Raw genomic sequence first — 26747 nt, 5'->3', positions numbered from 1 at the left:
TTCAGGTCCATCTTACAGCCCAATGTTTTTTCTTTTGTACGTAATCAAACTGTCTTTCTAGTTTAAATAACAGTACAGAATTGCTTATGGAATCTTTCTTATTTATATTCCTGCCTTACTCAATTATAGATTTCTTAAGGATGAGAGAAGTTCAATATTTTGTCATGGGGTCTTACCAGAGCTGTTTGATTTTAAATTTTTTGTGCTAGTGGATGCGATTTATCTTGCCAAAATCAAGCCCTGTTTAATTTGACAGTTATTATGCATTCTATTTTTATATTCTTTATTTTGGAGATATATATATATATATATATATATATATATATATATATAAAATTACTATATATATAGTAATTTGATTAAAGATAAAACATTCCAATACTGCTCATTTGTAAAAGCATAGGTAGTTATGGTAAATAATACGTTTAAAAACTAAATACTTGCAGATTCTCTGAAGATGTTAATTGTTAATTTAGTATTGTAGTGTACTCATCGAAAGATAGAAGTTTTCAAAAATGAAATAATTGATTACAGGAGATTATTTTATAGCCTACCCCTCACCCCAGTGATCGGGATTGGATTGAACTCAGGACCTCATATGTGACAGGCGAGTGCTACCACTGATCTAGTATTTTGTTTAGTTGCACAAGTTGAACTGAATATGGGATTCTCTTCTCTCAGCCTCTGAGTAGCTGAGATTACAGGCATGCACTGGCATTATACTGTGACTTCTATATTTTAGCACTGTATTTATAGAAAGTTTAGCAGTTTAACTATTGTATTGATAAAATAAGCTTCCTTTCATTAAATTATTCACTATATGTATAAAAATTGAAATTTTAAGAAAAAGCTTTTAAAAGTGTGAACTTATTAAGATGAAGAGAATTTATTAAACGCTTCAACTTGCAACTGATTTTTGTAGCTCTTCATGAGGTGCTTACATACTCTTGGGGTGTCCTCGGGTATGGAGTCAGATAAAGTTGTTACAGGATTAAGTGTAGGAGTTGATACTGTAGTAGCACTAGTGTGATGTCTGTTTGATGGATGCTACTTGTTTCTTGTAGAAATTAAGAATACTATACAGGTTGATGCCTTACAGAATTGATAACTAGATGTAGGAAATGCAGCAAACTTTATTATGTGGTTAGGATTTTGATGCCAGGCAAATTCGTGTTTTTGGTTTTCTTAAAAAATCTTTGTTGTGGTAAAATATATATCAAATTTACTATTTTAACTATTTAAAAAATTTTTACTTGTCAATGAACTTTTTAAAGATTTATTTTATATGTGGTGCTGAGAAACAAACCTAGAGCTTTACACATGCTAGGCAAGCATTCTACCACAGAGCTATAACCCCAGCCCTTAACTATTGTTTAAAAATGCAGTTCAGTTTCATTCGGACTGATGGAACCATTGCCAGCATCTCCACAGCTTTTTTATCTTCCTAAACTGAAATCTCATACCCATTAAACAATAATGCCTCTTCTGATGAATTGATGTTTATTTAGATTTTCACTTCAATTTGAGGGATCTGGATTTTAGCTTCTTGATGTGTTTCTTCATGTTTAATTCTTCTACAAATGATGATTTATATTCGGAACAGTTCTTTTTGAACTCCTGCATGATTGTATTTTTGTTTGTTGCTTTATTCCAATTGCTGTTTTTTTTTTTCTTTTTTTAAAGCCTAGAGCACCAGGCCCAACCCTGTTTAGCTTCTGAGATAGAGGAAATAGGACATGTTCGGGGTAGGATGGCTGTAGACGTACTTTTTTTCTCTACTTTTTCTTTTAGCTTCCATGAATTGTGGATTGATTCTTTAAGTAATTAAAATATTTGAGGTTATGGCAATAATAGTCTGTTATCTTTCAAACTGCCAGGCAGAAAATTATAACTTGATCAGAAGAAATCTATATATATGATCTTCCACAGTCAGTTAGAGTGAGTCACTTCACAAAATCTCTGCTGCATCTAGGAGCCTAACTGTTGCCCCACTACTGGGGATTGAACCCAGGGGCATTCTACCACTGAGCTATATCCTCGGCCTTTTTTATTTTGAGACAAAGTCTTGAAGAATTGCCCAGGCTCTTCTTGAATCCTTCTTCCTTAGACTACAAAATTACTGGGATGATAGCCTAGAGTGACAGTGCCCTGGGGGCTAGCAGGGAGCCTAATCATTGTGATAGAACACCTCCTTTATCCTTTCATGATAGAGCTTTAGGCTTGATTAGATTTATACCACCCGCCCCCTGCAGCCTTTTTTATAAATGTAGATTTATACCGCCCCCCCTGTGGCCTTTTTTTTTTTTTTTTTTTAATGTTTGGCCTCAAACTGCTGAGCTCAAGTGAGCCTCCTGAGTAGCTGGGACTGCAGATGCATGCCACCCTTCTCAATTTAGGTTTTTAGTTTTTTATTTTTGTTTTTAAGGTAAGAATATTTCACAGATTTACAGTTTTCTTGATGGCCCCACATCCTATTTTTTTCTTTTAATTGTAGTTTGCTTACATACCCCGTACAGTTTTGAGGGGAAGTCATTAGAAAGTTCCCCATCAAGCTTTTACATAGTGACTTTATTAGCACATCCTTTGGTGATTTAATGATCATGACCATGATTTTTAGACTACTTTTTGAAGCTGAGACCATTTTCTGCCAAATATAAAACTAGGGATTTTCATACAGAGGAAGTCAGTCTCTTCATCATCATTATCTTCTTATTTTCTTTAACTACATGAGATATTTTCTTTAATTTTTAAAAATTTTTTAGTTGGACACAATATCTTTATTTAATTTTTTATGTGGTGCTGAGGATCGGACCCCTGGCCTATCACATGCTAGGGGAGCACTCTACCACTGTACCACGATCTCAGCCCCTACATGAGATATTTTCAAGCTAATTTTCTTTGGGTAGTGGGGTGGGATACCGGGGATTGAACTCAGGGGTGTTATGGTGAAATCGCAATAAATCACTGAGTCTGTCTTAAAGTAGGAGATGGAACATTTATTCACCATCTGGTGGTCCAGATTCACCAGCTGGCCAGCCAAGGGACAGGATGCAACCCCCTTCAAGGGTTAGAGCACACCTTTATATTCCAAAACCACATTAATCACAAGTGGCTGTTGCTCTGATTCAAAATCATAGACAAACACCATGAGATCTAAAATCATAAGCAGAAAGGGTAGTGGGTCAAACGATCCTAGTTGAATACAAGTTAAAGAATAGTTACTAACGTCTAGACAATCAATTTCTGTCAGGGTACATTGTCCAAGAAAATTGGGAACCCAAAATAACAATTTTACATTGTATAAGAATTGCCATTTTGTGGGGCTGGGGTTGTGGCTCAGCGGTAGAGCACTTGCCTAGCACGTGGTTATGCCCTGGGTTCGATTTTATTTAAAAATAAGTAAAATAAAAATAAATAAAATAAAGCTACTGTGTCCAACTACAACTAAAAAATAAATATTAAAAAAAATTGCCATTTTGTGTTGCCAAACATGCTATGCTAAGCAACTGTTGATGGGTACTGAGGTGGGGTGTTCCCATGGGAGAAACATTTCTTACGTAACATGGAGTCTCAGGGTACAATGGAGTCTGGTCATTGCCCGTATAGCCTGGCCCATAACAGGGGCACTCAAGCATGAGCCACATTCCCCAGCCCTATTTTATATTTTATTTAGAGACAGAGTCTCCTTGAGTTTCTTAGCATCTCACTTTTGATGAGGCTGGCTTTGAACTCCTGATCTTCCTGCCCCAGCCTCCTGAGTGTCTGGGATTACAGGTGTGCGCCACAACTCCCAGCAAAGTCAGTTTTCTTAATATAAAAATGATCTTATATATCTAGTGCAATCTTTTCAGATATAAGGGTAAGGCTAAAAATATTTGTCTGGTCTGTTAGAGAAAAGATTTGCTAATCTCTAATATTCTGTATTGCTGTTTCATATAAGTGACCCGTTTTCCTGTACCCTATTTGTTTACCTAGGCTTTTGCCCTTTTGCAGTTTCTGTTTTCATCTGTTCTTGGAGGTGTTTATCCTTCGACTTTGTTATATGCCATGTTCACTTTACCCAAATGTCATTGATATAGCCCCCCAAACGGACCCCCATTATAATTATGCTTCTCTTCTTTTTTTTATTGGTTGTTCAAAACATTACAAAGCTCTTGACATATCATATTTCATACTTTAGATTCAAGTGGGTTATGAACTCCCATTTTTACCCCGTATACAGATTGCAGAATCACATCGGTTACACATCCACATTTTTACCTAATGCCATATTAGTAACTGTTGTATTCTGCTACCTTTCCTATCCTCTACCATCCCCCCTCCCCTCCCCTCCCATCTTCTCTCTCTATCCCATCTGCTATAATTTAATTCTCTCCCTTGTGGTTTTTTTTTTTATTATTATTTTTTTCCTTTCCCCTCACAACCTCTTATATGTAATTTTGTATAACAATGAGGGTCTCCTTCCATTTCCATGCAATTTCCCTTTTCTCTCCCTTTCCCTCCCACCTCATGTCTCTGTTTAATGTTAATCTTTTCCTCTTGCTATTCCTCCCTGCTCTGTTCTTAGTTGCTCTCATTATATCAAAGAAGACACTTGGCATTTGTTTTTTAGGGATTGGCTAGCTTCACTTAGCATAATCTGATGATTTTGTCATTTTTTAGTGCTGCCTAATACTCCATTGTGTATAAATGCCACATTTTTTTTACCCATTCATCCCACGATGAATCCTACTTGATCATGGTGCACAATTTTTTTGATATGCTTTTGTATTCGATTTGCCAGGATTTTATTGAGGATTTTTGCATCTAAGTTCATTAGAGATATTGGTCTGTAGTTTTCTTTCTTTGAAGTGTCTTTGTCTGGTTTCAGGATCAGGGTGATGTTGGCCTCATAGAATGAATTTGGAAGAGCTCTTTCTTTTTCTATTTCTTGAAATAACTTGAAAAGTATTGGTATTAATTCTTCTTTGAAGTTTTTGTAAAACTCCGCTGTATATCCATCCGGTCCAGGGCTTTTCTTGTTTGGTAGTCTTTTGATGGCTTCTTCTATTTCCTCCTTTGTTATTGGTCTGTTTAAATTGTGTGTATCTTCCTGACTCAATCTGGGCAAATCATATGACTTAAGAAATTTATCGATATCTTCACTATCTTCTATTTTATTGGAATATAGGGTTTCAAAATAATTCCTAATTATCTTCTGTATTTCTGTAGTGTCCGTTGTGATATTGCCTTTTTCATCCCGTATGTTAGTAATTTGAGTTCTCTCTCTTCTTCTCTTCGTTAGCATGGCTAAGGGTCTGTCAATCTTATTTATTTTTTCAAAGAACCAGCTTTTAGTTTTATCAATTTTTTCAATGGTTTTTTTGTTTCGATTTTATTGATTTCCGCTCTGATTTTAATTATTTCTTGCCTTCTACTACCTTTGCTATTGTTTTGCTCTTCCTCTTCTAGGGTTTTGAAATGAAGTGTGAGTTCATTTATTTGTTGGTTTTTTCTTTTTTTGAGGAATGAACTCCAGGCAATGAATTTCCCTCTTAAAAGTGCTTTCATTGTGTCCCATAGATTCCGATATGTTGTGTCTGTATTTTCATTTATCTCTAAGAATTTTTTGATTTCCTCCTTTATGTCTTCTGTAACTCATTGATCATTTAGTAACATATTGTTCATTTTCCAGGTGATGCAGGATTTTTCCTTCCTTCTTTCATCATTGATTTCCAATTTCATTCCGTTATGATCAGATAAGATGCATGGTATTATCTCCACCCCTTTATATTTACTAAGAGTTGTCCTATGGCATAATATATGGTCTATCTTTGAGAAGGATTTATGTGCTGCTGAGGAGAACGTGTATCCACTTGATGATGGTTGATATATTCTATATATGTCGTTTAAGTCTAGGTTATGATTGTGTTATTGAGTTCTATAGTTTCTTTATTCAGCTTTTGTCTGGAGGATCTGTCCAATGGAGAGAGCGGTTTGTTGAAGTCACCCATAATTATTGTGTTGTGGTCTACTTGACTCTTGAATTTGAGGAGAGTTTGTTTTATGAACATTGCAGCACCATTGTTTGGTGCATACATATTGATAATTGTTATGTCTTGTTGGTGGATGGTTCCTTTTAACAGTATATAGTGTCCTTCTTTATCCCTTTTGATTAACTTAGGTTTGAAGTCGATTTTATTCGATATGAGTATGGCCACTCCTGCTTGCTTCCGAGGACCATGTGAGTGGTATGATTTTTCCAACCTTTCACTTTCAGCCTGTGTATGTCTTTTCCTATCATATGAGTCTCCTAAAGGAGCATATTGTTGGATTTGTTTTTTTAATCCAGGTTACTAGCCTATGTCTCTTTATTGGTGGATTTAAGCCATTAACCTTTAAGGTTACTATTGATATATGGTTTGTATTTCCAGTTATGCTTATTTATTTCTTTATTTTAATATGGCTAGTTTTTCCTTTTTGGTTATTTTTTTTTCTTCCCTTTACTGAGTTACCTCCCACTGTTAGTTTTGGGTGCTGTTTTTCATTCCTCTTCTTGTAGTGTTTTGCTCAAAATGCCTTGCAGTGCTGGTTTTCTGGCTGCGAATTCTTTTAACTCTTGTTTTTCGTGAAATATTTTAATTTCATTGTCAAATCTGAAGCTTAATTTTGCTGGATACAGTATTCTTGGTTGGAATCCATTATTTTTCAGTGTTTGAAATACGTTGTTCCAGGATCTTCTGCTTTCAACGTCTTTGATGAAAAATCAGCCGTTAACCTAATTGGTTTACTTCTGAATGTAATCTGCCTCCTTTAGCTCGTAGCTTTTAATATTCTCTCCTTGTTCTGTATGTTGGATATCTTCATAATTATGTGTCTTGGAGTTGGTCTATTATGGTTTTGTATGTTTGGGGTCCTGTAGGCTTCCAGGATTTGGCAATCCATTCCATCTTTCATATCTGGGAAGTTTTCTAAGATTATTTCATTCAATAGATTGTTCATTCCTTTGATTTGAACCTCTACACCTTCTTCTATCCCAATGACTTTCAAGTTTGGTTTTTTTAATACATCCCATATCTCTTGGATGGATTGCTCGTGATTTCTTAGGATCCTTTCTGTGTTGACTATATTCTTTTCAAGTTGATAAACTTTGTCTTCAGTATCTGATGTTCTGACTTCTATTTGATCTAGTCTATTTGTAATATTTTCGTTTGAGTTTTTAATTTGGTTTATGGTTTCCTGCATTTCTAGGATTACTGTTTGATTTTTTTTTTAAAATCTCTATCTCCTGGTAGAGCTCATTCTTTGACATTTGAATTTGCTTATGTAATTCGTTTTCAAAGTATACTTTCTTTCTTTGGACTTGCTGTCTAAAGTTTTCTCTAAGATTCCATTCCATCTAAGTTAGGTATGCCTTGAGTTCTTTCTCTGTCCATTTTTCTGATGCCTCTAGGTTCTCCTGTGAATTTAAGTTGTCCTGCATTGTTTGTAATCCTTTTTTCCCTTGTTTTTTCATGGTGCTCACGTTACTTTCCAACTCTGTTTGTCTGCTGTGTTTCTGTTTTCTCCTTTAAATTTGTTTTGGTTTTTATAGTTCCAGTATCTCTCCTTTGTGTTCGGAGACAATGTTTAGAGATGTTGGATTTAATTGTGATTTAAGGTAAATTCATTAGTTTCATTAAAGACCTACAGATTTAGATGGCATATAGAGAATCGAGATTTGAACTTAGGATTTTATGTTGAGGTCGGGCGATTTGATGGTATGGAGGTTAGTATATGTTAGTTTCTTTGGGGGGTTGCTCAAATGCAGGCGGATATTAACAAGAGAATAGACAGGAGTACTTGGGGGTAGTTAAGGGCTTAGGCGGACTATAGACCGATTCGTAGTATTCATCTATTTGCATTTAGTAAGTTGTACGTAATCTGGGTGGTCATGCTTAAGAGGAAAGATGGGGAAAAGATAAGGAAGCAAACCAAGAAAGAGAGAGGGAGAGAGGAAAGAAAGAGAAAAGAATAGAAAAGAAAAAGAAATGATCAAAAAATAATAAAATGCAGTAAAATAAAAATTACAATTAAAAATATAATTTAAAAAAATTAAAATTAAAAAATTTAAAAAATTAAAAAAAGAAAGAAAAAAAAAGGGCATTGTTAGGCTTCTATTTTCTTCGCTTCCAGTAGGTGATGCTGTGCCTTCCAGGGCAAGATTTTGCCCTCCAGCTGTAGGAAACAATCCGTGTGAGGCCACTCCCTCCTCCCCACCCTGGTGTCTCTCAAAACCTGTTAGCTTAGGTTTATTCCTGGTCTCTAGTCACCTTGCTTCTCCTGCCAGCCAGGCCTTCCCCAGTGTGACACCTCTCTGCAGTTCAAGCTACACTCTGGGCCTGCAGTTTCCTGGATGTGTACCGCGGCTATTGGGAACCAGCCCCTATTGTTTTGATTCCCTCTGCTAGCCCCTCCTCCGAGAGCTGGCAAGACAGGTTTTGTTTTCCCCGCTGGTGGGAGGGGGGAGTTGGAGGTCAGGTGCCTTTACCTTTCCCCACGCCTCTATTCACGCTCACTCTGTTAATCACGCCCCTGGAAAGCTGGGAGAGAGATTTTATGCGATTTCCCCCGCTTTATGGGAGATGGTCTAAATGACACACACCTGTTCTATCCATGAGCATGCTGCAATCTGTCGAAAACTGGCAATGGTGATGTCAGCTCTCCAAGATGGTGGCCACTGGCTTCCTCGGTGGGCTGTCCGGTGTGGAGGACAGAACTGGACCGCTTCCTTCCCCCGTCTCAAACCCAGAACTCAGCCCGGAGCACAGTGAGGGCACAGCCAGCAGGAGCCCACAGAATGTGCAGCATGTTATGCCTTTAATTTCTTTCGTCTAATTGCTCTGGCCAGTGTTTCGAGAACTATGTTGAACAGAAGTGGTGAGAGAGGGCATCCCTGTCTTGTTCCAGATTTTAGAGGGAATGCCTTCAATTTTTCTCCATTCAGAATGATGTTAGCCTGAGGCTTAGCATAGATTGCTTTTACAATATTGAGGTATGTTCCTGTTATCCCTAGTTTTTCTAGAGTTTTGAACATAAAGGGATGCTGTACTTTGTCGAATGCTTTTTCCGCATCTATCGAGATGATCATATGGTTCTTGTTTTTAAGTCTATTGATGTGGTGAATAACATTTATTGATTTCCGTATATTGAACCAGCCTTGCATCCCAGGGATGAATCCTACTTGATCATGGTGCACAATTTTTTTGATATGTTTTTGTATCCGATTCGCCAGAATTTTATTGAGGATTTTTGCATCTAGTTTCATTAGAGATATTGGTCTGTAGTTTTCTTTCTTTGAAGTGTCTTTGTCTGGTTTAGGAATCAGGGTGATGTTGGCCTCGTAGAATGAATTTGGAAGTTCTCCCTCTTTTTCTATTTCCTGAAATAGCTTGAAAAGTATTGGTATTACTTCCTCTTTAAAGGTTTTGTAAAACTCTGCTGTATACCCATCCGGTCCTGGGCTTTTCTTAGTTGGTAGTCTTTTGATGGTTTCTTCTATTTCCTCAATTGATATTGGTCTGTTTAAGTTGTCTATATCCTCCTGACTCAATCTGGGCAGATCATATGACTTAAGAAATTTATCGATGCCTTCACTATCTTCTATTTTATTGGAGTATAAGGATTCAAAATAATTTCTGATTATCTTCTGTATTTCTGAAGTGTCTGTTGTGATATTGCCTTTTTCATCCCGTATGCTAGTAATTTGAGTTCTCTCTCTTCTTCTCTTCGTTAGCATGGCTAAGGGTCTGTCGATCTTATTTATTTTTTCAAAGAACCAACTTTTAGTTTTGTCAATTTTTTCAATTGTTTCTTTTGTTTCGATTTCATTAATTTCAGCTCTGATTTTAATTATTTCTTGCTTTCTACTTCTTTTGCTGTTGTTTTGCTCTTCTTTTTCTAGGATTTTGAGATGAAGTGTGAGATCATTTGTTTGTTGTTTTTTTCTTTTTGTAAGGAATGAACTCCAAGCAATGAATTTTCCTCTTAGAACTGCTTTCAATGTGTCCCATAGATTCCAATAAGTTGTGTCTGTGTTTTCATTTATCTCTAAGAATTTTTTAATTTCCTCCTTGATATCTTCTATAACCCACTGATCATTCAGTAACCTATTGTTCATTCTCCAAGTGATGCATGATTTTTCCTTCCTTCTTTTATCGTTGATTTCTAGTTTCATTCCATTATGATCAGATAAGATGCATGGTATTATCTCTACTCCTTTATAATGTCTAAGAGTTGCCCTGTGACATAATATGTGATCTATTTTTGAGAAGGATCCATGTGCTGCTGAGAAAAAAGTGTAACTGCTTGATGTTGGGTGGTATATTCTATATATGTCAATTAAGTCTAGGTTATTAATTGTGTTATTGAGTTCTATAGTTTCCTTATTCAACTTTTGTTTGGAAGATCTGTCCAGTGGTGAGAGAGATGTGTTGAAGTCTCCCATGATTATTGTATGGTGGTCTATTAGACTCTTGAACTTGAGAAGAGTTTGTTTGATGAATATAGCTGCACCATTGTTTGGGGCATATATATTTATGATTGTTATGTCTTGTTAGTGTATGGTTCCCTTGAGCAGTTTGTAGTGTCCCTGTTTATCCCTTTTGATTAACTTTGGCTTGAAATCTATTTTATTTGATATGAGTATGGACACTCCTGCTTGTTTCCGAAGTCCATATGAGTGATATGATTTTTCCCAACCTTTCACCTTCAGTCTATGTATGTCTTTTCCTATCAAATGCGTCTCCTGTAGGCAGCATATTGTTGGATCTTTTTTTTTTATCCACTCTACTAGCCTGTGTCTCTTAATTGGTGAGTTTAAGCCATTAACATGTAGGGTTATTATTGAGATATGGATTGTTCTTCCAGCCATATTTGTTTATTTATGTTACTTAACATGGTTTGTTTTTCCTCTTTGATTATTTTTTCCCTTTACTGTACTACCTCCCTCTGTTGGTTTTCATTGTTATTTTCCATTTCCTCTTCCTGTAATGTTTTGCCGAGGATGTTTTTGAAGAGATGGTTTTCTAGCTGCAAATTTTTTTAGCTTTTGTTTATCGTGGAAGGTTTTAATTTCATCTTCCATCCTGAAGCTTAATTTCGCTGGATACACAATTCTTGGTTGGAACCCATTTTCTTTCAGCGTTTGAATTTGTTGTTCCAGGATCTTCTAGCTTTCAGAGTCTGTGTTGAAAGATCAGCTGTTATCCTGATTGGCTTACCCCTAAATGTAATCTGCTTCCTTTCTCTTGTAGCTTTTAAAATTCTCTCTTTATTCTGTATGTTGGGCATTTTCATTATAATGTGTCTAGGTGTGGATCTCTTATGATTTTGCACGTTCGGCGTTCTGTATGCTTCTAGGATTTGGGATTCTGTCTCATTCTTCAAGTCTGGGAAGTTTTCTCATTTCATTGAACAGATTGCTCATTCCTTTGGTTTCGACCTCTATACCTTCCTGTATCCCAATGACTCTTAAGTTTGGTCTCTTTATGTTATCCCATATTTCTTGGATGTTCTGCTCATGGTTTCTTAAGAGTCTCGCTGAGCTGTCTATGTTTTTTTCAAGTTGAAATACTTTGTCTTCATTGTCTGATGTTCTATCTTCTAAGTGTTCTACTCTGCTGGTAGTATTCTCATTTGAGTTTTTAAGTTGGTTTATTGCTTCCTGCATTTCTAGGATTTCTGTTTGTTTGTTTTTTATAACCTCTATCTCCCTGTATAGTTGATCCTTTCCTTCTTGGATTTGTTTATGTAATTCATTGTTGAAGTGATCTTTCATTGTCTGATTTTGCTGTCTAATGTCTTCCTTGAGACTCCAGATCATCTGAAGCATGTAAATCCTGAATTCTTTATCTGACATTCCATCTGCTGCAGCTATTACCTCTTCTAAAGTTGAGTTGACCTGCATTGCTTGTGGTCCTTTCTTTCCTTGTCTTTTCATACTGCTTGCGTTTCTTTCTGCTTGGTGAAACTGTTGTGTTATTGAATTTTCCCCCTATATATTTATATTGCTCTTGTATAGTTGCAAAGTCTCCCTTGCAGGGGCGGGTGGTGGCTGTGCTCCTCCTCCAATTGGGGTGATCTGTCTATCACACCGGCGGGCCGCTGGGCCCCTTCTCTAGGTCGCGTGGTCTGCCTACCTGCGGGCAACGTCTGGGCCCCTCCTCCAATAGGGGTAATCTGTCTACCATGCTGGCGGGCCGCTGGGCCTGTTCTCCAGGTTGCAGGTCTGCCTACCTTGCAGGCATAGGCGGTGGCTGTGCCCCTCCTCCAATTGGGGTGATCTTTCAACTAGGCCTGCAGGCCGTTGGGCCCCTTCTTCGGGTCTCGCGGTCTGCCTACCTTGCGGGAGGCAGCCGGTCCCTTCCTCCAATTGGGGTGATGTGTCTACCACGCCGTTAGGCCGCTGGGCCTGTTCTGCTGGTTGGTCGCAGGTCTGCCTACCTTGCAGGCGTGGGTGGCGGGCGGCGGCTCTGCTCTGCCCCTCCTTCAAATGGGTTGACGTGTCTACCATGCCGGCAGGCCTCTGGGCCTGTACTGCCGTTCGGTCGCAGGTCTGCCTACCTTGCCGACGCGGGCGGCGGCTCTGCTCTGCCCCTCCTCCAATTGGGGTGACGTGTCTACCACACCGTCAGACCTCTGGGCCTGTTCTGTGATATGGCGGGCTGCATTACAAGCGGAGAGCAGAGGGATCCAGAGATTTTAAATAGACCTGCTTTCTGCAAATTCCTCTGGGGTCCAGCGTAATCGGTCATCATCGTAATCTCAAAGTAGGCAACATTTCTTACCTTTATGAAAAGAGAAAGCTTCCTCTCTTTCCCAACTGCAAAAATGCAGGTATTAACTTCTGCTTTAATTTCAAGTTTGATGAAGGTGTCTCTTCATTAAAATAAATTTTCAACATTAAAAAGAAACTCAAGAGGGTCTGTGTCAGAGATTATTGTGGTTTGTGTCAAGATTTGTTGAGTGTGTTTTTACAGGATTGTTCATTTAACACTTTTTTCCCAGTTAAAGGTTCTTCACTGCCCATCTATGGAAGAGATACAAACCTGCAGAATGTAGAAAAGCAAAAAACTAATGTTATAGAAACTACTCATCAGTAAATAAGGAGTGGCTTTGCTGATCTCCCTTTTCTTTTATTTATTTATTTTTTTAAAAAAACTTTTTTTTTAAAATTAATTAATTAATTTATTTTTAGTTTTTTAGCGGATACAACATCTTTCTTTGTATGTGGTGCTGAGGATCGAACCCGGGCCGCACTCATGCCAGGCGAGCGCTCTACCTTTTGAGCCACATCCCCAGCCCTTTTTAAAAAACTTATTAAAATTTTAGTTGTACATGGACACAATACCTTTATTTTATTTTATGTATGCGTGCTGACGATTGAACCCAGTACCCCACACATGCGAGGTAAGCACTGTACCACTGAGCCACAACCCTAGCTCTGCCTCTTTTTTTAAAAAAATTATTTATTTAACTGAATTTTCCTATTTTTTTTGCTAGCTGAGAATGAAGTATTCGTGGTCTGTGGCTCTTCATATAATTGGTTTCTTTGAAGCTTTAAATAACCTTGAAAATAAAAGGAAAGTGATTTTTTGTCTTTGTTGTTTAGAAAATCTCAAAATTGTTTAGGAGAAACATTGCTTTAATCACTTTTTCCCTTTTTGTAACTTATATATTTTTTCCCTTAGGATGTCTGGAAAATATTTGTGTTGGAGTGGAATAATTTGCTACTACTTTCTCTGTTACTTCCTAGTAACATAAAAACCAAATTTTGTTTTTGTTTTTGTTTTTGGTTAGTGGCTCACAGAAGAGATGAAATGTGGTCTGAGGGACGATATGACTATGAAAGACTTCCAAGAGAACGAGTACCTCCTCGGAGTCACCCCAATGTAAGTTACTCTTACATATAGAATAATTCAGAACCTAGTGTCTTAATCTGATACATCAAAGCTTGACCTGTTAACAGTATCTTCAGGTGCCAGAAATTTACCAGTCTAGATTGAAAAATATCTTCAAAAAGTTTGAAAATAAGTTGAAACATTTTATTTATGTCAAAAAATGTTATATTTGTTTAAATTTCTAAAATAAAGTGTTTATATCAGATTAGTGAAGAATATTTCAGTTATGAGTGTCAAACCATCTGTTCACCAAGAAATATTTGAGTACCTACTATTGTCTGTCTTTTATTTTGTCTCTTTTCTTAAAAATGTTTGTGAATTGAATGTATGAAATTTAGAGTAGGCTTTTATTTTAGAAGAGGTTAGCTTTTATCTTTGAATAGTAACCTGTTAATGCCCCTTTTTTCGATTCCTGCAGTAGTGTCTGCTTGTGGTTGGTCAGGCACCCTGGCCAGTAAGTGAGAGTGTCTGGGGAAGCGGGTGGGGTACACGTCGGTTGCGTCTTGTTTTCTGTCTTGCTTGTGTCGGTGCTCTAGGCCTTTTCTCAAGGAGCTTGCTATTTTGCTTATTGTTTCCAGCACTGTACCTAATAGGAGCTCAATATTTATTAAGTGAATGTACATACTCTTTCTGCAGAGTCCTCTGGGGAGGCCTAGGTGGGTTTTAGGAAAGGTCAAGAAATTGTAAATTTGAACTTTTGTATAGGCCCATTCTAAGCACCAGGGAACTGGGCTTGTGGTAATGATATGTGAGCATATTGTAGATTCATTAAACATCATTAAAAGGGTTTGTTTATATGTTAGCTGTTTTCTCTTTATAGTAGATTATTTAATCTGACAACTATTAGGTGGACAGTGTCATCTTCAGGGTTGTTTTGGCCTGGATTACAACTCAGGTTAGGATTGATACAAAGTAATTTAAGATGGAAAGAATAAAGAGGCCTGTCATATTTCAGGATGATGGATAGACTTAATTATTTCCATATGTCATTTCTTTCCAGGTTGACATGTAGACCTTGTTTCTAATCTTAAAAAAAAACATGTTTTTTTTTTTTTTTTTTTTAACTTGGTACAGTTATTTTGTGGTTTACCTGGTTGGATAAGGATATGATATAGGTGATTGTATAAGTAACACAGGGATGGGAAATAGGATACTTTTTTTTTTTTTTTTTTACTTAATTGCTTTTTAATCCTCCTCTCCCTGCCAAGCATATATTTCATTATAGATTTTAAATGCAGTATTTCAGAGCTTCATAAAATAATTTTCTGTGTGGGTATGCCACCAACTGGGTACCATCTGCAGGACTTTGTTCTTTTATTACCTGAGTAATCCAGGTAATAAAAGAAGTGGGAAAGCAGGTTGTTGTATTGATTTAAGATTGCACAATGAATAATGAACCCGTAAGATGATACTGAAGGATCTGGCACAGAATTATTGAGGTAATATATTCTGTAATGTGGGCTAATAATTAGTAAAGGTATTAAGGCTTAAACAAGAACAGTAGATTTAAAAAGTGAGTGAATGAGGGACATGAAGGGCTTAGCAAGGTTAAAGGCCACAGAGCAGCAGAAAGATAGTAGTTGGTATTATAGAGCATTGAGTTTCCAAGATGATAAACTTCAGGATGGGGATCAGTGTGTTGATGGGAATAGAAGGTTGGTATACAGTATTGGAGTTGAGGTTCAGGAAAGTTTTGAGGATAGAGTTTGGCTTAGTGATGGTATTAGAGGCTCTCAATTTTAGCTGCACATTAAAAATTACCTAGAGAACTCTTTTCTCTCTCTCTTTTTTTGTACCGTACCTAGAGCCTAGCAATGCTCTCCCATTGAGCCACATTCTCAGCCCCTTACAGAGCTCTGATACCATGCATAGGCCCCATTGCAGATAATTAAATCATCTCTATAGGTGGAATCTAGACATCATTGTTGTTTAAAAGTTCACCATATGAGCCTTACACCCAGATTTAAGAAATGCAGATGTAAGGCTGGAGTTGTGGCTCAGTGGTAGAGTTCTTGCCTAGCATGTGTGAGACCCTGGGTTCGATCCTCAGTACCACATAAAAATAAATAAATAAAATAAAGATATTGTGTCCAACTTAAAAAAAAAAAAAAATATATATATATATATATATATATATATATATTTATTTATATTTTCTTTATATAAAGGCCACAGAGCAGCAGAAAGATAGTAGTTGGTATTATAGAATATATATGTATATATATATTATATATATATATATATATATATATATATATATATATATAATATATATATATATAAAAAACAAAAAATAAAAAGAAATACAGATGTAGATCTGGGTTTGGTGGTGCACGCCTGTAATCCCAGTGGCTCAGGATGCTGAGGCAGGAGAATTGCAATTTTGAGACTAGCCTCAGCGATTTAGCAAGGCTCTAAGCAACTTAGTAAGACCCTTTTTCAAAACAAAAAAACAAAAGGGCTGGGGATGTAGCTCAGTGGTAAAATGCATCTGGGTTCAATCCCTAATATTAAACAAAACAAAACAAACCCCCCCCACCCCCAAATAAAGCAGCAACAACAAAAAGAAATACAGATGGCAGGAATTGAGGTAAAGATGGCAGATGATCAAAATCCTCATCCAAACAAAATCAGACATTTTCATTTAATACTATCTCTGTGTGTGTAAATATGAAACAGGTTTTTTCCCCCGGCACAATAGTTTCAACAGTAGAAAGCAGGTAGTGAGATGGTGTTTATATACAATTGCTTTAAGGATCAGATCAGATATATTCAACTGTGTTTTCCTTATCTGGCTGCTTGGTTCTTTCTGGACAAGGAGGAGCCTAGGTTACTTTTCTCTTTTCCAGATCACAGAACCTGTCCAGACTTTGTATAGGTTCTTCCCTCTCCTTTTTTTCCCTTTTAGTTCCAGTTGATTGGTGTTTGTGTTCTCCCAGTCACCTCCTAGTTTATTAACCTTTCTGTATTCCCATATCCCATCTGCCCAGGATGCAGGTATACTTTTCTTATGATGAACTTGGCCTTATCTTGATTAGTAATTTAAACCTTCTTCTTCCTCTCAATACCTATGCCTTATGAGGGCTTTTAGGAATTATCTGTTTGTTTTCTGTGTTTACATTTTAGTTCAATAAAGCATCAGTTCTTATTCTCTTTTTGTTTTGTTAGTGGCCTGGTAAAGTTTATAGATCTCTTCTCAGAATAATGTTTTTAAATCTAGAAAATAGAAAGGCATATGTTAAAGGAAACTACTTACATTTGAATGTAAGGATTAAACCATGAAAAACCTAATTTAGTGATACAGTATTAGTTAGTAGGTTTTTTAGCTTCCCATTACTATAACAAATACCTGACATAATCAACTTCGTTTATACTTTGGGAGTTTTCAGTCCATGATGGATTGGTCCTTTGGTGAGGTAGCATATCATGACAGGCTTTGGGTGTGGCAGAGCAAAACCATTCACTTCAAGGCCAGGGAGGAAAAAAATAAAACAAAACCAGGAAGGGACTAGGATCCCACTATCCTTTTCTAGAACATGCCTCTAGTGACCTAAAAGACTTCCCAATAAGACTTACGTCCTAAAGGCTCCACCATCTCCCATTTATATCTCTCAGGGGAGCAAACCTTTCCATGTAGACCTTTGGGAAACACTTAAGGTCCAAACTATAGCTGTAGGTCATTAAATATCAAGAGCTACCTTTGGGGGCTTCATTACTATAATTTCAAAATAGAGTATAAATCAGAGTTTGAATATCTGTAACAACAAACTATAACATTATATGAAAATATTTTATGTCTTTTGGGGACGAATTCATTAGATAAGCCATAGTTGTTGGGTTGTTTGGTTCATATATTTAGATTGAAATTTAAATGGACTTGCTGAATCCCTGGATTAAAGTGTTTGACACCAGAAATAAAATATAAATAAAATTATGATTTCTGGCTTTGTTTTCATAATATATTATTTAAGTTTTCAAATCTTTGCTTACAGGACAGAGACCATCTAATATTATTTAAAAACCCGTATTGAGGGCTGGAGACATAGTTCTGTGGAAGAGTGCTTACCTAGCCCGTGCAGAGTACTGGGTTCTGTCCTCAGCACCAAAATAAAGAACAAATGAAAAAAAAAACCCTCATACTGCTTGGGAGTGGTGGTTTAGGCCTGTAATCCCAGCAATTTTGGAGGCTGAGGCAGGAGGATTACAAATTTGAGGCCAGCCTTGGCAACTTAGTGAGATTTTGTCTAAAAATAAATAGTTTAGATAGACAGCTGAGATGTAGCTCGAGAAGTCCATTGCCCCTGGGCTTAATACCCCTGGTAACAAACAAACAAATATGAAACAAAACAAAACAACTCCCACATTGACATGTAAGAATATTCATAAGCAGCATTATTCATAACAGCTTCAAACTGTCAACAGTGCAGATGTCCAACAATAGGTGGATTAAATTATACAGCACGGGGAATAAATGGACTATTGCTAGAGACCAAAACACAGATGAACCTTTCAGACATAATATTGAACAAAAGAAGCTAGACACAAAAGTATATCCTGTGTGTTTCCTTTTATATGAAATTGTCAAACAGGCAAAAGTAGCTAGAAAAATGGTTATTTGGGGAGGAAGAGGTACCAAGAGAGCACAGGATGGATTTTGCTGTGCTGGGAGTGTTCAGAATCCTGATCTGAGTGATAATTATACAGTAATTTTATCTTTGGAAAATTCATGCAACAGTACATCTATTATTTGCATACTTCTTGTAAGAATGTCATATCTCAATAAGTTTAAAGTTTTGGAAAGGCAGCATATATTTTTCTAAGTATAAAGTTTTAGCTAATTCTTTAAAAAGTGAGCACCCACTATCATTAGTTCTTGGGATGAGGGAATGTGATGTTCTAATTTTATTTTGTATTTGAATTCCTAGCAAAAAGCAACTTTACTGTATTCTTTATCTTTTTCATGCTACACCCTTTGCCCTATTTGTTTCTGGTTCTGAAACACTGAAAAATGTATTTGATGTACTATTGGATATGACATAAAGTATGCAACGAAAGGGTGACTGCTGAGAAGGTACCTCCTACCATAGTATGACTTAATTAATAAAAGCAGCTGCTGTGTGAACTTCTGGCTTTGATAAACCAGGAAAGGCAGTTGGATACTCATGAATTATTGTGCTGATACTGAGTTATATTTTATTATATCCTCAGCATATAATTTGGCAAATGTATGAATTATTATTTTTGTATTGTATTCTTTTAAATTCCTTTATATAAATGTGGATAATATGTTACTTTTGTAAGTTACTTTTATATATATATTTTATATAGTCTTAAGTAGGTGCATAGAAGACTAAAGTCCAAAGACGTACACTACAAAGAATCTGGGATATAAGCATGTCCATTCCACTATAGGAAGGAAATGAATTATCATAGAATATCTCCATATAACTTCTAGATACCTATAACATGTTTATTTTTAAAAGTGTACTTTCTGGTATTGGGGGTGTAGGTCAGTGTGGGTGAGGCCCTGAGTTTGATCCCCCCAAAAACAAAACAAACAAAAAAACTAAAACCCAGAAACAAAAACAAAACAAAACCCAAACAAAAATACTTTGTGTGGTTTAACATAGAATTTCTGTAAGGTTGGTTATCTAATTTCTTAGCCTTTAACAGGTTTTTATGACAGAACGTTTTTAGATATCTGCAAACTTCAGTTGTGGGATTCTGTCTTGTTAGCCTCGTGGGGAACAGATAGGTAATATGGAATTCTAATGAGGCTGCAACATAAAGTGTTGATTTTTTGTTGGATTACTTGAAAATGGTGAGAAATTCCAGTTTCAGAATTTTTGGAGAATATAAAGTTTGAAAATCAGGTTCAGAGCATTAGTAACTCATATTTTGGACATTGTACTATAACTAGGCTGAAGCAGTCTGATCTTTCTCTACCTGCCTTATTTTTACTTTATTCTTATTTTACATTAGTATAGTAAGTAGATTTTTCTGATTTTTGACAGCAGTGGTGAGAGTAGTAAAACTCAGTAGGGATGTCAAGACCAGCAATATTTTTCTGTCACATTCATATTAGTTTTGAGTTACATAATTAGGTTTTATAATCAAGTAGTTATTCTGTTTATTCTTGGGACCAAAGGTATTTCAGATTACATTTTTTTTTCAAATTTTAAAATATTTACATGTAAATAATGTCATTTTTTTTCTTAAACTGTTTATTGCGTAGTTTTTTATTTGTATATGACAGCGGAATGCATTACAATTCTTATTACACATTAGAGCACAATTTTTCATATTTATGATAGTATACATAGTATATTCACACCAACTCATGTCTTCATTCCTGTACTTTGGATAATAATGATCATCATAATTCTATCATCGTTAGTAACTCCATATCCCTTCCCTTCCCCTCCAACTCCTCTGCCCTATCTAGAGTTCATCTATTCCTTCCATGCTCCCACTCCCTATCCCACTATGAATCAGCCTCCTTATATCAAAGAAAACATTCAGCATTTGTTTTTTTTTTTTTTGGGATTGGCTAACTTTACTTAGCATTATCTTCTCTAACTTCATCCATCTATGTGTAACTGCCATGATTTTATTCTCTTTTATTTCTGAGTAATAGACCATTGTATATATATGCCACTTTTTTTTTTTTTTATCCATTCATCTATTGAAGGGCTTCTGGGTTGGTTCCACAGTATTAGCTATTGAGAATTGTGCTGCTATAAGTTATTTTAGAGGTGGGACCCAAGTCTAAACATGAAATTAATTTGTGTTTCATATGTACTTTATACACATAACTGAAATTGATTTTATATGTTTATTTTATTTTGACTGTGATCTGTCCCATGAAGTTAGGTGTGAAATCTAGTTGTAGAGTCATGTTAGGCACCCCCAAATTTTCAGATTTTGGAACACATCAGACTTTGGATTTTTGGATTAGGGATAGTTAACCTGTGTAATGATATTTATGAAATTTATTTTTAAAATTAATTGAATATTTCTGCAACTCTTGTAATGACAATATTTCTCCTAGAGAGTTTAGCCAACCAAAAATGCATTTTTTTTAGTGAATTAAGAACATGATTTTGTTAATATCTGAAGCTTTGTGGAGAATATATATATGTGCATAACAATTTCAAATATTCCTAAATGTAATTGTACTCAAAGTATAATCGAGAAACCTTTCTTTTGTTCAACTTGAAATCGTTTACTTAATTTAGTAATTTTAATTGTATGCATATTTAAAGCATTGTTTACAGTGTGTTAATATTCAAATTCTTGTTTCCTATAACAAGTATTATTTTTCTTTTTTCCTGAATCACTTTTATTCTAGACCTTCATGTGCATATTTTAATTACTGTTCTTTTTATACCTTTAATTTTTTTTTTTTTAGTTGTTAATGGACCTTTATCTTATTTATTTATATGTGGTGCTGAGAATCAAACCCAGTGCCTCACACATGCTAGGCAAGGGCTCTACCACTGAGCTACAACCCCAGCCCTTTTTTATTCCTTTTTAAAATTGTCTTATTTCTATTTATTTTTTGTAGTGCTGGGGGTCAAACCCAGGATCTTGCACATGCTAGACAAGTAAGTTATATCCCCCAGTTCAATGGTTTATTAAAAGTGTTCATATAAATTTACCCATGTTAAGCATAACATTTCCCAGTATTTTCTTTTGAAAGTTTTCAAACATACAGCAAAATTGAAAGAATTTTATAATGAACAGCCATATATTTACCACTTATATCCAACCATTTACATTTACTGAACTTGCTTTATCATATATATATCTACCTATTCTTCCTACAAATCTATCTAAGCTTTTGGATGCATTTCAAAGTAAATTGTAGATCACAATATACCCCCTAAAACGTGTTATTAGAGAGCACTATTTTATTAGTTTAAGTTGGAAAATTACATACATCTTAAGTGTTCACTTGCTGAGTTTCACTTGCTGAGTCTCTTGTGTAGAGCTACTCTAGGGGCTGTTTTAATTTTGGCTAACAGAATTGCAAGAACTTAACTTTCTTTTTGTTGTCACTATCTTCAGAAGAGAAATTATATATTCTTGGTCACATTCTATAATAATATGTCTTAGCTTTTTGGGGGCAGTACCTATTGATTGATTATAAAACCTAATTATGGGGGCTGGTATTGTGGCTCAGCGATAGAGCGCTCGCTTAGCATGGGTGGGACCCGGGTTGGATTCTCAGCACCACATAAAAATAAAGGCATTGTGCTGTGTCCATCTACACCTAAAATATATATATATATATATATTTTTTTTTTTTTTTAAAGAAAAGGCATTGTGTTGGGTCCATCCTAAAAAAAAAAAAAATTAAAAAAAACCTAATTATGTAACTAAAAACTAACATGAATGTGACAGAAAAATATTGCTGGTCTTAACATCCCTACTGGGTTTTACTATTCTCACCAATGCTGTCAAAATCAGAAAAATCTACTTAGTATACTACTATAAAATAAGAATAAAATAAAAATAAGGCAAGAAGAAACAGATTGGACTGCTTCAGACTAGCTATCTTAGTGCCCAAAATGTAAGTTACTAATGCTCTGAACCTAAGTTTAAAATTTTATAATCTCCAAAAGAATCAGTGAGTGCTGTGATAAAAATAAATGTCATAAAATATGACCTCAAAACCTCAAAGCTTTTGAAAGGAAAAGTCTTCCAGCCTGTGTAATAGTTTTGAGTTACATATGGTTTTGTATGGTATCTTTCTTATAATAAAGCATGTGATGACAAAAGAAAAATAAAATTTAGATAGCAAAATGGAATGTATGTTATGTATGAACTTATGAACTGCTTACTTTGTGACAACTACTTTTGTAGGTGCTTTGTTCAATGAGTAAGACCAGCAAGGATCTGTAAGCTATGTTCATGTTGTAAGTTGATTATGATAGGAAGTAAAACCACTAATTATTTAGATGTGCCATCATACTTACTTTGCTAGTGCACTAGTATAAGAGTCATTTTTTTACTTTAAAAAAAATTTTTTTTTGTAGTTGTAGATGTACAGAATGCCTTTATTTATTTTTATGTGGTGCTGAGGATCAACCAGTGCCTTACACATGATAGACAAGTGCTCTGCCACTGAGCTACAACCTCTGTCCTATTTTTGACTTTTTATAAGGAAAAAATTATATAAAAATTACAATATAATCATCTCCCAAAGGATATATAATCCAAGCAACAATTATCTACTCCTTGCAAATTTGTTTTTTCTGTGTCTCTGCCATTTACTTCTTTCCCAGATTTTGAAGTAAATCAATGATTCATTTTTCAAATGTAAATAAATATTTCACTATGTGTCTAATGGATAAGGATGTTTAAGGGAGGGGTTTTATATATCAACATTTTTATTTTATTTATTTTTGTAGAACTGGGCAAAGAAAAAAATCTGGTGTATGTGTTTTAAACTCTGGGCCTTAGGCATGCTAAGCATATGCTCTGCCATTTAGAGCATATATTCATAGTCTCAAGAAATGTTTTGAAAGAACTAAGGTTTTCCACAAAACTTGTACTCAGTTAATTATGAGATTCAACATGTGGAAAGTTTGGCATTGATTTATACAGTGAACCAAATAAAAATCATCCACTTGCAACCTTTACTTTCTAAAAATGAAAGTGTTTCTCATAACAGGTAGTTATATTAAATGGAATGTATAGTAAATTAAAATACAATTTGTTACTTTTTAACAAAACATGTATACCATTTCAGATTTCTAAATTGGTAAATTAATTTGATGTTTTATTCTGACCAAATTTTCATTAGCATAAACTGAAAAATTATTCCATAAACCTTACAGGGCCTTGTGATGGTAGTTGTCTCACTCCAAACAGTGATAAATGTGAAAATAGAAATTTCATACAAGTTTAACTGTTCAAAAAAATATTTAAGCTTATGTACTAGTGTTTTTCTTTCTGTATTGTGCCAGAGTTGACAAATGATTGAGTAAAATAGACTTTAAAAAAAAAAAATTAGCAACATATACTTTTTACTTTGGGTCTGCCTGATGGATCACACCTTTCTTACTAACTTGGAGAAATAAATCCATTAAGTTCTATGAATATTTTTGGAAATTCTAGTAATGCCCACTGAAAATTATAATTTTTAAATGAATAGGGATATTTAGTCATTGATACGTAGATATGCATTCATATGATGATATACAAATATTTTCCATAATGAACAGAGCAATAACAGTTGCTTTCATTGAGTAAACTAAGATTTTTATATGCAAACATGACATTTGAAATATCTGCTTATGAAATAGTAGAAATGTTTCAACTCCATTGATTTTATTTCTTTTTAAAATATTTTTTTAGTTGTAGATGGACTCAATACCTTTATTTATTTTTATTTTTATGTGGTACTGAAGATCAAACCTGGTGCCTCCTGGAATCTCTGAAAATACGACCCTGCTTTGTTACAGACTCCTACAGTTGTCTTCATTTCCTTAATTCTTTTCATATAGAAAGGGAGTTTTCTTTAAGATTAATTGTCTAAAGAGCAGAAATAGCACAATGTACTTACTATTTAAACATTTTCTCAAAACATAAAGGAAATGCTCATTTGATATTCATTGGCAGATTGCAAGTTAATAGGATTTTTCTCTTTTGCTAAGTTTATGAAGGCTGGCCTTCATCCTCCTGTCTCAACCTGGAATTACAGGCATGCAGTGCTGATACTGAGGCGAAAAGACAGGTGGTCAGCGTAGATAGTAAATGATCATATGAATGATTTTATTAGGTGGTAAAGCAATTTTTAAAATATATAAATGTGATATGAGTTTTAACTACTTTGAAAGTTTTATCATGTAAAATTTACAATCTTGAAGTAACTTTCTGGTAACTGGGGCAGTTTAACAAAGCAACAGATTGCTTTGTAAAGTAAGAAGCTAACTCTATTCATGAAAGTCTTTTGAAGTATATATAAACATTTTAGAATATTGTAGAATTTAATTTTTATGATTCTTTGGAATTGGAAAAATTAGTTATTCTAATTCTGTTTTTTAGTTTTGTAGTAGTGGGGACTGAACACAGGGCCCTGTGCATGCTCTACCAATGAGATACATCCCCAGCCCTATTTTAGTTTTATGAATAGCAACTTTTGAATTAGAAATGCTTACTATGTGGCAGAATGCATGTAGCCCTGGGTTCAATCCCCAGCAACACCAAAGGGGGGAAAGGAGAGGGGGGTGGGGGGAAAGGAGAGAGAGGGGGCGAAAAGGGAGAGAAAGATGTTTGTTTTAAATTGTAATTTTGGCTTAAAGATATTTGTATTTTTGCAGGGCTGGGGATTGGACCCAGGGTTTTACATATGCTAGGCAACTGCGGTACTACTTAACTACTTCCCTGCACTGCACCCCCCCCCCTCGCTCCCCATCCCCCCCCCCCCCCCCCCCCCCGCCCTTTTTGTTTTGAGACAGGGTCTAAATTGCCCAGGCTGCCCTTCATCCTCCTGTCTCAACCTGGAATTACAGGCATGAAGTGCTGATACTGAGGCGAAAGACAGGTGGTCAGCATAGATAGTAAATGATCCAGTTAGAAAGTGGAGTACTAATTGGCGATTATAAAAGAAAAGGAAATGGGTTGTTAACATCTGCAAGGGGTGGGGGGGGAGGCGGATCACTTCAGTCCTCCCAACACAAGGAGTTGCTAATGAATACCAATTGGCAGGTGGGAAGGGAGAGGAAAACTGGGAACCTGGGGTATAAAACTTGCTTTGTATTTTCTGTGCTTGCCCTGGCATCTCCGGTGTTGAATCTTCAACACGGAACACGAGGGTGGGGGGTGGGGAGTGGGGGGTCTGGGGGAGGGACTAGGACCAGATCCTGATTTCCAAGACTCCTATCACTGCCATGTCCATCGAGCCAAATTATTTTTTTGAAACACCATATTTTCTTAGATTTAATTGCAATCTCTGTGAAAGGTAGTTTGTGGAAAAAAGTATGACTATAACTTGTGTATCATATTTTATTTAAAAAGAACATATCTTAAAGTTTGTGTGTGTGTGAGAGAGAGGGGGGAAGAAACAAACACAAGCACAGAGCATTAAAAGAAAAAAAAGGGCCTCAACCACTGAGCTACATCCCTAGCCCTTATCTTACACTTCAATAATCTAATGCACTAAAGAGGGAAACCAGTTTTTATGTCCGTGGAAAAATTATTTTGATTTTTTTGTAGCTTTCAAATAGATATAAACTATTAATTTTTTCCTTGTAATTGACAAATTTCTTAATCATTTGAATGTTATATAATAATTTAATAACAATTCAATAATTATTTTGACTAATGCTAAGAAGTAATATAAGGAAGCACTTTAAGGAATTGAGGTTTTTTGTTTTTTTTTTCTTAAATATACATCTGCAAAGGTAGTAATCAGTGTAACAAACATTTTTGAGCAGTTAGTGTGTGTTAGACACTTTTCATTCAGTTTCTCATTTAGTCTTCACAGCAGCTCCAGGAGGTGGGTATTAGTAGTAATTCCATTTTGTAGATAAGAAACTGAGGTTTAGGATGTGTAAATAACAGATCTTTATGTTTCTTTTTTTTTATATTTATTTTTTAGTTTTAGGTGAACACAATGTCTTTATTTTTTAATTTTATATGGTTTTGAGGATCGAACCCAGTGCCCAGTTCATGCCAGGCAAGCACGCTATCGCTTGAGCCACATCCCCAGCCCCAGATCTTTATGTTTTATAAGGCTTTTTTTTGGAATCACAAAATCACCAAGCTTTCAAATTTCTTGCCCATGTACTATCCATGTCCTAGATCAGATCACAGATA

General features: G+C 35.6%; 1 protein-coding gene across 9 annotated transcripts in view; it reads left to right on the top strand.

Annotated features, from left to right (window-relative positions):
- Pphln1 (periphilin 1) overlaps positions 1-26747 on the top strand; it is a 108698-nt gene that overhangs the window by 11142 nt on the left and 70809 nt on the right. For all 9 annotated transcript variants that reach the window (XM_027934181.2, XM_071609960.1, XM_071609964.1 and 6 more), the window contains one exon: positions 13819-13910. In XM_027934181.2, the coding sequence (XP_027789982.1) occupies positions 13839-13910 (72 nt within the window). In that variant the 5' untranslated portion in view covers positions 13819-13838. The remainder of the gene's footprint in view (positions 1-13818; positions 13911-26747) is intronic.

This window comes from Marmota flaviventris, chromosome 3 (genome assembly GCF_047511675.1).
Source record: "Marmota flaviventris isolate mMarFla1 chromosome 3, mMarFla1.hap1, whole genome shotgun sequence".
NCBI classification, from domain to species: domain Eukaryota; kingdom Metazoa; phylum Chordata; class Mammalia; order Rodentia; family Sciuridae; genus Marmota; species Marmota flaviventris.
This window is presented reverse-complemented; position numbering and strand designations above follow the sequence as displayed.